This window comes from Dreissena polymorpha, chromosome 8 (assembly GCF_020536995.1).
Source record: "Dreissena polymorpha isolate Duluth1 chromosome 8, UMN_Dpol_1.0, whole genome shotgun sequence".
Taxonomy (NCBI): Eukaryota; Metazoa; Mollusca; class Bivalvia; order Myida; family Dreissenidae; genus Dreissena; species Dreissena polymorpha.
In genome coordinates this window covers 312,394-328,148 of record NC_068362.1, presented here as the reverse complement: position 1 = coordinate 328,148, position 15,755 = coordinate 312,394, and the positions used below count along the sequence as shown (strand labels likewise).

Below are 15,755 nucleotides of genomic sequence, written 5' to 3'. Positions count from 1 at the left end.
ATGAAGGCAGACATCATGCAAAAACAATGTTTGGGAAAAGATAACAGCCAAGTTCCACAAAGAACGCATCCCGATAGTTCTCACATCATGAAATGTATCAATTAAGTGACTTTAATTTATTGTCTGCGTCTGTCCAGCAGTTGCCCGTATCGGTGGTTACGTAGTTTCTGACTGTTTTGTTCCACATGATTATAAAATTGTAGAAGCAGCTTCGGTTTGTTTAATATGATTTGGGTGAGTTGGGTAATCGAGACCGTGTTAAAAATTCTTAGAGCGTAAAAAGACTATTTGAGCAATATAACATTTAGAGACAGATGAGTATGCGCTCATGTGTGCCTGTTTGGCGAATATTAAATTCGGATACAAACCTAGTTGCAATATTTCAACTCTCAGCTTTATTACCCAATGGGTTGCTGAGAGTTGCGATGCGCTCTCTCTTGTCCATGGGTGCAAAATGTCATCAACAATGCAAGGGTTAAGGAACACTGAAACTTCAAGAACTTATTATAGTTTACCTGTCTAAACCACAAACTTATCCAAATGGTACCATTAAAGCAAGAAATAATTGCATTTTATTGACTATTTTTCTTTCGTACGCTGTATCCGCCATATTGGACAATTGACCAAATTTTGGTTAAGTCGCAGTACACCAATATTTTGCACGTCGGTTTATGTGATGGAGCCTATTAAAGTCGATAACGATGTGGTATTCGATACTGAATACACTGTTTCAAATTTAAACATAAAAATGTCAGCGAGAAAAGTGTGTTGAAACATCGTCGTGTTTTTATAGGGAGATTGCAAAGGAAAACAGCCGTAGGTTGCCATTCAGGTAAAATTAACATGTTTATAAAGTTTATTCATTATGTTCCTAAATTTGTCTCTAACGACGTCTGTTTATTGAAGCGCACGGATTCCGTGCGCTTAACTGCACCTATGTTTTTATGAAGGGGTGCATATGGACTAGATACAAAACCTGGATAGGGATAATCTGAACGTAGTTCATAAACCTTAGCGCAGTTCAAATGTGGCTAAGACGCTGGCAAAGCATGCCGTTATTTTTAGTGTTTTAATACAGTATATACATTAATATTGCGTTAAAATGCGACCAAATTAACGGACACATAGCCTGACACAAGTTTAACACCGTAAAGGATGGCATTTTAACACGAATGCAACACACGAGTGCAAAAACGATAAATATGTGAAGTGTCACATTAGTTCATCTTATAATTTCTAAGGTTTTAATGTTCAGCCTCTCTTTGTTAAATGTATAATATTGGGCTATAATATTTTTTTATAAGCTAATTTGTATAGAGTATAATTATGTATTTGAAATAATCATTTTGTTTGACGACTTGAGCATACTTGTTTTATTTCTTTAGCTCTGTCGTTTATCACAAATATGTGTGACATTTAAGTCAGTTAGGCGCCCATGCATCAGGTGTAATGCTTTCATCAGGTCTTATCTATTTCAAGCACACAATACGTTCGGTTATAATCCACCAGCAATTAAATGGTTATCCATTTTCTCAATTATGTTTGTGTGAACGTCCTTTGGGAATCGGCATGATGATACAAAAATAACCGGAAACGAGCCTTTCAAACAGCATTTGTCACTTTTCAAAAAAAAAAGATATGCGTTTTTTCAAGAATAGACTCCTCTAAGTATTTTTAAGATAATTAAAACATGTAATGAAACGGTAAAGCCTCGATCCTCAGTACATTACAATGGTTGCGTGATATAACAGCTTATTTTTATTGTAGAAAAAACAATGTGGTCAACGCGACTGATACTACAAAAAATGAAGTATCTAGTAGATATGTTGATTGGTAGGCGTGTATTTGTATACATTGATTTTAAGGTCCAAAGGGGTTCTTGATGAAGAGAAAGCATGAGGAAAAAACTTGTTTTGGTACATATAATCTGGGTACGATGGGTTTGATTTTTACTATGAGAAATGAATTAACTCTGTGTAATGTATTGTTATCAAGGTCGGTGCTTAGCATCGACACAAACGGGAAGCGAGAGTACACGTGTTATTTGGTGTCAAGTTCTACACGTGTTTCAAACATTACCAGTGCTTTAAAGGGGCCTTTTCACAGATTTTGGCATATTTTGAAGTTTGTCATTAAACGCTTTATATTGATAAATGTAAACATTGGATCTTAAAAGCTCCAGTAAAAAGTCAAGAATATAATTAAAACAAGGAAAAAAGTAGCCGGTACCAGGGCTCTAACCAGTGACCCTCGGAGTCCTGGAGTTAGTCTGAAGTAAAAACGCATTAGCCCTCTCGGCTATTCCGCCGTGTATACATAGAATAAGTATTTTATACCTTATATAAGCAATCTTCGTAGTTTCGTTAATTTAAACGACAACAACAGAACTCTCCAAATTATTCAATCGTTTCGCGTTGCAACGCTTTATATTTTTTAGGTTTTCAAATCGTCAACAGATACATATAATGGCTATATTGGACTATGGTAGATGTTCAGTAATACTGTTTCATCACAAATATCATAACTAAATCGAAAATTTGCGAATCTGAAACAACTTTTTTCAATTTTGTCAATTTACCAAACCGTGAAAAGATCCCTTTAAACCAGGATTTAAGCCATTGACCTTTGGATTTCAAATCGTTCCTATATGCACGCTAGCGTAGTTTCTTATCGAGATATATCAAACGCCATTTTTGGTACATTTTACGATAAATATATTTCAAATTATCCAATTATTTATGCTACACAATACACTTAACAGTTGTGTAAGTTAAGTCCTAATGATATTTACATTGCATGCATTTAAGAAACAGAAAATACCATAATTTTATCGAAACTCAATTTCAGGATGTGATTATACTTAACACAAAAAACCCAATCTAATGTTGTTTCTTTATTCTTATTTTTTATAATTTTCAATTATTTAAAAAAGACTTGGTTTTATGAAAGATCACAACTAATACACCGTACATATTCACTGCAGATCAGCATAATTTTACACTATCGATTAACAAAGTGTCTTTATAGTCCCAATGATAAGTGCCTTTGGATGATGAGCGAATTAGAATCGTACAACAGGTCAGATAGTTTCTGGGAACATATAACAAAATTGTAGCTGCATTCGCATTCACAGTTAAAAAGTTGCAAATTTCAATTCAATGCTGAATGTTAAAGGCTGAAATAAGTTAAGTGCTAGAAAAGTTCATGTTTCTGTAATGCATGCTGTTTGTAATGAAAACCAGTTTTGGCGTATTAAAAGTGTTTTAAATGTTAAAGTCTAATAAAAAATATACTTGTGTCATAAAGTCTAATATGAAAGTCAATAGATGAAATCATTTATGTTATTGATATAGCGTATGTAATACTAAACATGGAATCATTTGATCCGATGAAAGAAATAATTTTATAGAGGTCAGATAATGTCAATGTTATTGAAGCTAGCTAAGTGTTGAATATATGATATTTTGAACAACAAATTATTTCATGCTGTTATTTTGCGGCCCTAATCATGACATTGCCGCACTACGTAACTAAATCAAGACAAGCATGACATTTGAAGAAATCAACACTGATAGTGTCTAGAAAATGTCTAGAAATCCATATATTTACTATTTAAAATGACAGTATACATCAATTTCAGCCAACGATGCTAACTGTCGGACAAGGCTTATCTGAAATGCTGATGTCGTCAAGAGCGATGTCACCTGTATAGCCGTTGCCCACAGATGCTTCGAAAATGACCTGAAAATGCAAAAGCCTAAATTATGCGTCAGTATATTGATATATTGAACAATATAAGATAGCTTTTTAAATGAAAGTATACACTTTTTTTGTTTACATTAACATCACTTTGTTTTAGATACAAAATTATTCATTCGTTTGAAAATTTGTGTTCTCGAGAAGCATTGAATCATATTAAAAACATATTCCATACATGGTGTTATTGGTGTAGCCAGCAATCGACTGATATAACAAGGCCTTGTTTTGCTATGTTAACATGCATTCATTTCTCATAAGTTATGTTGGTTGTGACATGGATTGTAATGTAACAACGAAACGTTAGCGGACATTAAACTTTTGATGGCCACAAACCGAGATATTAGAAAGATATATCAATCCTAAACTTGTCTTATACTTTGTTATCTATAGTTACAAATTGAAATACAAACAATACTCCAAACTGGTCTACTATATTATGACTCATAACTTGTGTTCCGATTAACGACACTAAGGAGGAACTAACCTACGGTCATTCTTATCTTGCATATTCATATCGAGAGTCACTTTGTTTTAACCATTTAAAAAATTGTAAAGATATTTTTGTTGTCCCCCGTTTATTAATTATTTTACAGACATTTAATGAAAGTACTCTTTTGTATTTTCTTCTTATTTAACAATTCTTCATTCTACCTTTGTTTCGTGTACATTTATTAAATATTATTAAGGTATAAATGAAATTATTTTGAGAGTTGTTTACTACTTAAAAATATCACAATAGAAATTAAGAGGGTAAGCTGTCTATAAAAATGTGGTCCATTCATATTCGGAAACGGACTCGGCTTTAACATAATACTGTTTCGAAGTTATGTTGCCAAATGAAAATCGTTCTACGATGAAATATTTGAAATGTCAAGGTATGTTTTTTTAAATGTTGATAACTAAATAAAAATAAAATAAAATACTGTTTATGTTGCCTGAATCGAGCGTGAAAGGATCGGCTTGTTGGAGCTACGTAACTACTGAAGGACACATTTTAAGTCGGTACTTAAAAACCGTTGCCGGAATCTCAATATACATTTGATACAATTTAATAGGAACTTTTTCGGTCGTTTACTGATGATTTAATAAAGTAAACTATTTCAAACGCCATATCATAGGCAATGTATGGCTTGTTTATAGTTATATATATAGACCGCACGTTGACATCGACACAGTATAGTAACTCGAAATCATCTTTTTAGAACTACCAATGACTAAAGTGCGAAAATAATTTTAACTGTAGGTTGAAAAAACAGGAACAGTATATACTATTTATGTAAATGAAAGCTATGTGAACCCGGAATTCTTCAAGGTACAATGTGTACATTGGGATGTTAAGTAATAAGTCTATAATATTTTACCGATAAGATGAATAAGGTTAGTTTACCAAATCCTAAACTGAATAAGTTGACATAAAAATGATAGTTTTAACGTAGATAATCCTTTCTTTGAACATAATATACAACAAAACGTCTTATGAAACTGTATTGAATTAGTTTGTGCTCATTTTGTATCGATTCCGCATTCATAGACAAACATCTTACTACTGTTGACAATAAAGTAAAAAACCCGTATTTTTCTTCAAACGGGATGATATAAATTTCGAAATTGTAATTTGACCACTCCTTGCTGGCAATATTCCTCAAGGTCCGTCTTCTGAAATTTATATTTCATAATAAGTTTTCCTCTTTAGAAGCGGACATGCTTCTCATGACACAAATATTTTACGCAAACAATAAGATCCGGCATTGCATGTGACAGTGTCAGTGGCATTTTAAAAAACATACTTTACAATACAAGTGACAAACATCCATATATTCTTATATTGAATCTTTAACTAGAGACTTAAAAGCAGAATAGAGAAAGCTGATGTGAAATTTAGAGATCTGTATAACTTCGAACATTCAAGTGGTTATGTCAAAATATAATGGTGTAACACGCTTGACCAACCATTCCGCCTTCAGGATACCACATGTGCCGATGTGGACCATGCTACGAACAATTCTCACTCGCAAAATCTAAAAATTCGATGTGAGTTCGACGAGGCTGTGAAACACTCTATATATGGGTGCTCAGATAATCCTGGTAAACACTCCGGAAATTGCAAGTGTAGTGCTCAGTATTCTGCATCGACTATAGTTTCTGAGACCTATGAAAGGAGGCTATATCGCAGATCAGATGGAAAGTTCGCACCGCAATGTGTTAGACCGGAACAAATTACGGTGCGCTTGACGACTCGTGCAGAACAAGATGAACGTTTCTATGATGAATTTGACCAACCAGCAAAACAAACGAGTACTTTGTCGGAGGCTTTCGGAAAAACGTTATCATTAGATACATTCACACCCTTATGTTAAGCAAGGGCGTAAATGTGGTCGCTGTCCGAAAGTTACATATCTAGGCCAAAATCCTTTTAAAATCCCTTTGTCTAAAAGACCATGCTTCGACGCGCAGTTTTACAATTACAAGGTCCCTCAGAATTGGTATGCCTTGGAAACCACGGGCTGAACAACACTTGGATAGAGACCGTCGCCAAGGCAATTCGAGACGACGAAGAGCATCATATGCACGTGCAAACCATTGCGTATGACCAGTCCAATATGCGTTTTTGGAGCTGTGATAAAAAAATGGATGCACCACTGATAAGTAGAGTGGTTTAACGAAATCATCAAAATAGCTACCCTAAACATAATGACCGTGAACTATATTGGCATTATGTCGTCAGAAGCATATTAGTGTAAATTGTTTTCTAACCGTAATATTGATATATGTAGTATCTCTGAACATTGTTTGGATCAGTACTATTTGCACTTTTAGAATCCATTGTTAGCGCTCATGCTGTTTCAAATAGCATTCATTATTTACCCAGTAACAAAATAGTGGGTAAAGGGGGAGTAGCTTATATGTGGCACCGATGCTTGGACAGCCGTATTGCTTTGTTTCCTATAAATGATGATATGATTATAGGAATTCAATTACAGCTGAGCAAACATCTTTATGCATTGATATTTCAGGTGTATTTGCCATGCTCTAATCACCCAAATGATTAGATCAGATTATACATTAAGAAGTCTCATGAGATACTTAAACATTAATTTGCAGATTGTTGATAATAATTGAAGAAAATCACTGCTGTCCAATACATATTATATTGTGACTAATATGCGTGATATGAGCATCGGGGCTAAATGTCCGTTTGTCTCTAATGACAGCAGTAAATCATCCCACATTGATAATGCATTCATGTATCTAGAACATACGGGCACTGTTATGCATTGCGAAATTATTTTTGATGGTTGTTATAATGTTTCTAATATCAATGACCGGTACTGTTGAAATTACTTGAACCGGTGTTTGAAAGCAATGACCCATTTATATTTTTCTAAAACTAAAATGGAACACGCTGACTGAATATGAAAAAAGCCTATACCAGGCTTCTCTAGAAGACGATAGAGCTCCTCGAGAACTCGAATTCCAAGCACTAGATAAATCCGGAATCGACGGGGCGTATCGGACTCTTACTAGATCTCTTCACTCTGCCTCCATGTTATTACCCGTGTTAAAACATTGACAGTTCCTTCAGTCGTTTTGGAATACAGACTTGAAGTTTAAAATAAGCGCTTACTTAAAATGGTGTATGCAAGGCCATCCGCGTAACTCAAGTAATGACCAATACCGACAATACAAACATGAGACTCTACAAGTGGCACTCAAACGGACGGTAAACAAACAATCTCAAAAATTGTAAATTCCAGGAAAAGAGCACACGCGACATTTAAATGATATGGCATAAAATTTAATAACACGATACACAGGGGAACACAGAAGCTTACTGAGCAAGAGTAACTATTTCAATATGTTTTACAGCCAACCAGATAACCCTAAATTTGATAACGATTGGAAACAACACGTCGAAAAGAGAGTAAGATATGTGATGTGGACATTTGAAGCCAGCAGCATTGCAAGTGTTCTACTGGAAGATTTTTACGTTGCCATCAACGACTATACAACCGGTAAAGCCGCCGGATATGACACCATGTGCTACGAACATTTACTTCTTGTTGAAGATATCATTTTGCCCAGCTAGATGATTTAAACAACTATCAAGCTTTATTCTGGACTTCCACGCCGTTGAAGATCTTTGAAAAAATAATTCTTCAATGCTGAAGGAACCAATTGATTTCGCGGCTAAATGAGCAGCAGGGACGTTTCCAAGTGCAACTTGGCGGTTAATGACGTCATTAGTAATGCGCGAAAGTGTGTTTTACGTCCGCGGAAACAAAGCGTGTTATAAATACGTCTTCTTTATGGATTACCGCCACGCTTTGGACCGGATCTAGCATGAAGGCCTTATTTTTAAGTTGGCGGAGGTCGGCCATGACACCATTATATAGCAGAATTGTACCAAAAAATCATACGTTGCGTGAGCTTTAAAAGTCAATTGTCAGAAGCCTCCCAATTTGATACAAGGGATCACGCAGTGAAGCAAAACATCACCGATCCTGTATCTGACTTTAATCAATGACCTAATTAAAGAACTGACGATAATAGGGCACGGATTCTGTATGTTCAGTATAGACTTTGGTTCACCGACCGTTGCGGACGATATGATTCTGATATCACCATCCCGCAATGGGCTACAATGCATGTTATCCATTTGTGACAAGTACTCCAATCAGTGGCGGTTCGAGTTTAATTCCGACAGTGTGGAGTTATCGCCTTAAATGACAGTGTGCGGCCTAGTCGCGAAAGAAAGTGGTATTTTGGAACGCCATAACTAACTTACGTTAAGGTGTACAACAATCAAAGTCTAATATGCGACGAGTCACTTTTTACAACCAAACCACTTATGGACGCTAGCAACAAAGTGCGAGGAACTTTTCTAAACATGCTGGATAGTTGGTTTTAACTTAAGCGCTTTACGGTGTTTTCTTCAGGATGCATGCACGCAGACGGACATTGAAAGACTTGAGGTAGCCCACAGGTTTTGCGTTAATGAAATATCGTTCTTGAAACTAATAACATTGACTTTTCACTGGCAACGTGAGATGTTGAATCGCTCAAAAAGGTATTGACGCGAGGAAGCTTACATTTTTTATAGTTATGCAGTCTTCCTTGTAGATACATGGCCAAGTACGTGTTCCTGGGTAGACTGACACGTTTTATTAACCTTGATTACCAATATCAAGGATTTACCCCAGATATATTTAGGATACTTCATAAGTACAATCTAAATGGGTATCTAAATATATATTTGAGCTGTTGGACCTTTGTTTCAAACAAAAAATGGAAGAGCATAACCGGGGCCACGTGACAAAGCCGTCCAAAAAAAGCCAGGTGCTCGGAAATATGCACTCAAAGACTAGGTTTGTCCGATATAATGCCGAAGGACGGTAAACCATATGTGCCTTATGCAATGTTGAAATATCAGCCGGGATCCCATCCGTTGCTGCCCATAGTAAATTCAGTAAAAAGAGCGGTAGGGCGTATGTTATCACAATAATACGCGGGACAGTGTCACAAGTGCTCAAGATGGTGTGACAATATTGATAATAAATAAATTTATTTATTTTTCCTCTCCCCGTACAATAATGCGCACAAAGCACACGTGATTTAACTCGTCATTCAAACTTGTGGGGTAGACTTCTACTTGCAATGGTGCAGTTTACCTCTTGAGCAACAAGCAGATGATTTAATGCGTCAAACGATTCTTCAACGCAAACGCTTCAAATTTTGCATTGCTAAAGACGTTATATATCGTGGGTTGAAGAGATGCAATCAGTATATAACAGTCTTTCCATGGCACAATGATCCAAAATACTTAACAAAATATATTATATATTTTGTTTATTTATTCATTTATTTAGTTATGTATTTATTAATTTTTCCTCAAACTATATGTCGTTAAAGGGTTTTTAACTCCCATTATGAACAATGATGTCCTTAAACGTTGGTTATTGGTTTTTGACAACAAATGTATGTTATCAATACAAGTAAGGTATTTAATTGTAAGCACGCACCTTTAAAGACTCGGGTTTTCTGATTCTACGTAAAAAAATTTAAGCACGGGATTCGATGTTGTCATAATTGAGTGTAATTGACCGTCAAAATGGTGTGTTATCACATGTTGATTTTTTTTAAAGCAACTGCAGTTACTTCACGAACAATAAATAATTAAAGGGGCCTTTTCACAGATTTTTGCATGTATTGAAGTTTGTCATACATTTGACGTAAACAATCTCCAGTAAAAAAACACAAGAATACAATGGGCTCGAACCACTGACCCCTGAGTCCTGGAGTAAATGGTCTCCCGCCTTTACCACTCGGCCATCCGTGCTTATGCTAAGAGCAGATGTATATTTTACTTATATAAGCAATCCTCGCAGTGTCACAAAATATGACGACAGCAACAGAACTTTCCAAATAATGAAATCATTTTGAAGTGCAACGCTTTATAATTTTCAGGTTTTCAAATCGTCACAAGATGCATATAATGGATATTTTAAAGTATGGTAAGTGTTCAGTATTACTATTTCCTCACAAATATCATAAATAAAACGAAAATTTTCGAATCTGAAACAACTTTTTTTATTTTGTCATTTTACCAAGACGTGAAAATTCCCCTTTTAAATGGTTTCCATGCAATTAACGCCTAGTAATAAAACATAAAAATAATAAACAATATCTTTGATCGTGTTTTTAAACTAGCCAATGCCATACATGTAGAAAATAGCAAATTTAGGTTATACTTACAGTTTTTCATCAAATTGTTAATATATTTATAGTAAATTCTTATATAGTTAATATATCCCCAGCAAACAAATTGTTCTGCTTTTGACATTTTCGTTAAGGTAAATTTAATTGAATTCTTGAAAATATAGAAATCACATTGATCTAACTCTGAACTTATCCAAGGAAGATAAGATTTAATTTGTAAGAACATAAACGATTTTTCTTTAAAGTGTATTATGGTTAAAGGTATACGCGAATTTCAAGTCGAGCGCGGGATTGTATTACGTCTTTACTGAATAGATTTTACTCTTACTGACTCATGTAGGTAATTTGTTGCTAACATTTAAGGATTAAATTTAAAAATATGAAACTCGGCTTTTGTTAAATCTCTTTTATTATTTTACTATTATTTTACTGACCTTAACAATTTTATTTATTTGAGATAATTCCACTTTTTTAAAACTAATCAACTTGTACTATTTTATGTGGCTAAATGTAGTTGCTACTTGTTTTGGGTTAATTTCATCGCGCCTCCGAAAGATACGGTTTTGTTCAGTATATAAACATTAAAAATCAAATAGTAATAAAATAATTCGGGGCAATGTTTTCGGTATTGATCTCCTTAAAACCGGTTTAAAACCCCAGTGCTTTTGTATTTACAAGTGCAAGGCGGTGACCTCATTTTTGTTTATGCTTATATGTTTGTTATGTAAAAGTGTTTCTTGTAAACAGCGCATTTGTTTTTGTTTTTTTTTCTCAATGATTGATTTTTTTTAAATTTTTTGCTTGCAATAAAAAGTCCCTCATTTTAAAATAATGGTTTTCTCTCCTTCTATTGTGGATGAAGTTTCAGTAAATGTTTATTTGTTTTAAGACCAGAATCGTTGCCAATTTAAATGTGATTACAAAAATGTTCTACAGGTATACTATATTAACTGAACTCACGTGAAGGAGAACATGAGGTTCCAAAGGCACGTAAGCCTGTTTCCAGGCTGGGCCTTGGTCGCCCGATAATTCCCAAATGGTGTGTCTTGGTGCAGTATTGTTCCATGAAGTCTGCCACATCACTTTCAGTGCGCCGACACTTGTACCGTACATGCTGTACCAGAAATGAAGGCATGTTCCGACAAAAAGGGGGCTAAACAGCAACGCTTTTTCATTCACTGTCCTGGGAGCACTCGTCTCTATGAAGACGTACTTTCCTGAAAAGAACACAAATTTTTTAGAAAACTCGCATAGTCAATTTTCTTGAAGCTTTAAATAGAAATTATTGTAAATAATCTTATTTTCCAATTACAATGCATGGTTTTGAACAAATATTAGAAGCAGCAGACGTAGAAACGGTTGTTTAATGAATTAAGCACACTTACGAAATACAAAATAACTCCTTAAGGCTGATAACTGATAATAAAAGGAAAACTACAACAACCTGACGCATTTCCAAATGTATGATCAGCAGCTGGTCCAGTGTCGTCCGTAGGTGTGGATCCATGGTGTAAAATCCAATCAAAGTCACCACTCTTCATATTGCTCCAATTACACATGCTGTCCTCAAATGAACATGTGCCTGAAATGTTTGGTACGTATATATTGTTTTGAATTATTAATGAGGTACCGAAAATTACACTGACATACTGATTTCGATGATAGATTGCTTATCAATTTGAAAATTAAAAGAAATCTATGGAATATATAGAGTCATTTAATGATAAACATACCTTAGGGCACGATGCAAATCAGTTATTACTGCAAACTGCCATACAGTATTAATCAACAGGATTTGCTTTGTGTTTGTATAATGATTTAAACATTGTTTAATAATACAACACAATGTCGGTCATAAACACTCGAAAACGCGTCAAAATTGCTCTTACTCTGAGTTCCTGGACGCATCTGCAAACCATAACAACCGACAAAATTTTACATAACATTATAATTAATAACCTAAAGCACACCTGCTTGTAAATATTTCCCGTTCAACGGCGCATTCCACAATTTTTTCTAAACTCCAATTTTTAAAGTCTTATTTTCTTCGATAGATTTAGAGGTTTGATATTGGTATGTAACATCACCTTGAAGCTCTGAACAACGTTTATTCAAATCACATATTTGTGTAGCAGATGAAAAAAATGTTATATTACCTAAATAACATTAACATGTTTCTTATTTTAAACAACACTCCCATTAGTGATGTGTGCGATAAACAGAGAAATTGCTTTCTTGAGAATAACGGAGTAATATAATAGTGATATATTAATTACGTACTGGTCATCTTTGGCAGTGGTGTCGTGGTAGTAGATTTCGTTGTTGGTGCTGCGGTCGTGGTTGAAGTTGTAATTACTGGTGCCGGTGTCGCTGTTGTAGTTGTCGTTGTTGGCGCTGGTTTCGTGGTTGAAGTTGTCGTTGCTGGTGCCGGTGTCGTTGTTGTAGTTGTTGTTGTTGGTGCTGGTGTCGTGGTTATCAAGAAAGAAAATATTTTGCAAATATTGCGAAACTAACGCACATTTATCATCTTATGTTGATTCCAAATAGAGAAACCTACATCACCGTCGTCTCCAAAGTGAAGAACGAATTACGACATGAAGCAATGTTTAACAATGACATTTAAAAATGTCTAATTTGCATTGTTACTTACTACTAAAAGTCTATTAAAACAATTGAATGTGTCAACAGTTTATATGTATATAGGTTACATCTTCTTAAATAAATTATTGTGTTTATTTATCTTTGCTTGTACATGCCATGTAATAACGAGAACACCGTGCATGTAAGGTCACAATGTTTTCAACGTATTGCTTATTAATTCACTAAATTTTAAATACATGCGCAAGCCAATGCTAGGTCTGCATAGATGCCTACACACACACTTTGAGCACAATTCTTCTATCAAAACTAAACTCAATTAGCGTGTTTTCATTAATATTCTTTGAACTCGACCATTATCCAACTAGTACAAAATGCAATTCAAAACCTTGCCTACGTTTAAGAATCAACCTGCACCATTTCACTGGAATACTTCGAAACACAACTTATTAAGGAGAAAATATTTCTCTATCTATTAAACAGTAAAATTAACCTTCACGAGACTGGCACCAAATATAATCCCGAGTTAATTAAGCTTGAATGCTACATATCCACAGAATCATGGCATTTTCTATCCAATTAAGTTATTGGGCGGAAAAAGGTTTTCTAGTTTTAGTAACAGTAAGCTCAACTCGATAAGCCCAAAATGCAAATTCAAGATAGGTCTGCAAGAAGGCTACCTAAATGTTATCGAGAATAACATCGAAACTCGAGTTTTCGAGCAAAACCGCTCTTCTGTTTTTGTTACAGTGACATTGACATTGCAAGACTAGCCCAACATTCGATTCCAAATTAATTCTTCCTGTACGCTTGGTATATTTAAAGTCTCATCAAGTTTGGTCTAAGTAAATTAAATGTTTTCAATGAAAACCCCCTGCTTGATTCGACAGAGTAAAGTGACTCCTCTTTATGTCTTTAAATCTTGAAATCATCTGTCATATCACACATCGTTTTGTGATAAGAAAAACGACATGTGTAAAAATGTGTATATAAATATGAGTTTACTAAGCGAGAATAAGAACGCGTGCAAAACAAGTGTAAGCTTGTATGTACACTCAACATACATTTAAACAGTGTAAATTACACAAAAAGACCGACGAACATGTAACAGATACACATAAATAAAAAAACAAACAAGCAAAGATGGCAATATATCGCACACTTTCACAAATTTGACTCTATAAAACAATGTGAATGTGAGTGCCGAGTTTTTACAATAAAGGCATCATTGAACGAACTTGTTAGATAACCAGTATACGAGTGTACATGCAATATTTTAACGCGTTTGTATATTTGATTTCAAAGAAGAACTTTTGAAAAAAAAGTCTAAATTAACATTTGTTCTCTGACTCATGAGGTGGTAAGATTTGACTACAGGAGGATAATTTGAACAAACACTTAGAAGACAACTATTTCATGTCATGTGCAAAATATCAAAGCTCTGGACATGATAGTTTCAAAGAAGAATAGTAAACTTATATTTATAAAAGTAAATATAATTCCATTGACAACGCAGGCTTGTCAAGTTTGACCCCAAAGGCATGATACGTGTAGAAGACTACTATATAATGTAAATGCAAAATTGATAACATCTCTAGTATTCTTTTATTTAACGACGACAATTTAAAATAATTTTGATAATTAAACGCACTTTACCCATTTATTCATTTTCTTCATACAATTAATCGAAAGGTTATTACTTTTTGCATGGACACACGAATTTGATATGAATATTTTTGTATAAAAACACCTTTCTGAAAATAAAAAATACAATGCAAATGTTAAATTAAGGTCTCAGTTTAAAATTTATTGTAAATACATAAGTTGACAAAGAAGCTCTTTCACATATATCGTAAACCACAAACAATCCTAAACTCATTAAATGAAAATGAAATAAAACTCAAACATCTTAATTACACTCGACAAATTAAAAGCAAGCATTTAATATAATAAATACAACATTTTGCAATTTTTGAGTTGATGAGGTTATACATACCTACAAGGTCTGGCGGACATGTGAGCTTGTTGGCTGCAATAAAAACATTATTAGAATTACATTTAGCAGGAAATGAAGCTCTGTCGAAAATGCACAATCAAAAGCTGCATAAAGTAATACAAATGTTAATGGGAACCTTAAACAAAAGAATGAATTAATAAGGGTCACCTTTCTTTGAAAATGACTTTATTGTACTTTTATGTTTGGACAAATCAATGCATTCAGTTCCATAAGATGTTTAGTGCAATTCAAAAGAAACTGATGAACTAGAATAACTTCGTACATAATGCAGCTCGAGTAATAATTATTTGGAACTGCCGTTCGAAAACTACATATGTTTGCATGACGTTTGAAATTGTTATCATTTCAGAAGCATTGAAAATAATGATCGATATTTTTCATTGTTATTTTTCACTGTTTGAAACAGTGAAATATCAGTTTTATTTCACTGATATTTCTCTATTAACCACAGTAAAGCATAAAATAACATAGGTAATACCTATTTTTTGAAGGCTTTGAACGCTTTATAAAATTTCATATTATCACTGATTAATCTGATAAAATATTCATTAAAAATTAAAAAAAGGAGTTTATTATTATGATATGAATTTATTATGCACACTTTAAATTCTGATTGGTACTTATTCATATCATTGTACGCATTTTATGTCACAATTTGTAATAT

The 15,755-nt window shown here is 34.1% G+C and overlaps 2 protein-coding genes across 3 annotated transcripts in view; one reads left to right on the top strand and one right to left on the bottom strand.

Annotated features, from left to right (window-relative positions):
* Positions 1-3,828, top strand: part of LOC127841013 (uncharacterized) — a 64,784-nt gene extending 60,956 nt beyond the window's left edge. For both annotated transcript variants that reach the window (XM_052369504.1, XM_052369505.1), the window contains exon 5: positions 3,641-3,828. In XM_052369504.1, coding sequence (XP_052225464.1) covers positions 3,641-3,675 — 35 coding nt within the window. In that variant the 3' untranslated portion in view covers positions 3,676-3,828. The remainder of the gene's footprint in view (positions 1-3,640) is intronic.
* Positions 3,580-15,755, bottom strand: part of LOC127841012 (uncharacterized) — a 22,074-nt gene continuing 9,898 nt past the window's right edge. The window contains exons 9-13 of the mRNA XM_052369503.1: positions 15,071-15,103; positions 12,757-12,936; positions 11,921-12,058; positions 11,437-11,693; positions 3,580-3,741 (exon numbers count right to left, since the gene is read on the bottom strand). Coding sequence (XP_052225463.1) covers positions 3,637-3,741; positions 11,437-11,693; positions 11,921-12,058; positions 12,757-12,936; positions 15,071-15,103 — 713 coding nt within the window. The 3' untranslated portion in view covers positions 3,580-3,636. The remainder of the gene's footprint in view (positions 3,742-11,436; positions 11,694-11,920; positions 12,059-12,756; positions 12,937-15,070; positions 15,104-15,755) is intronic.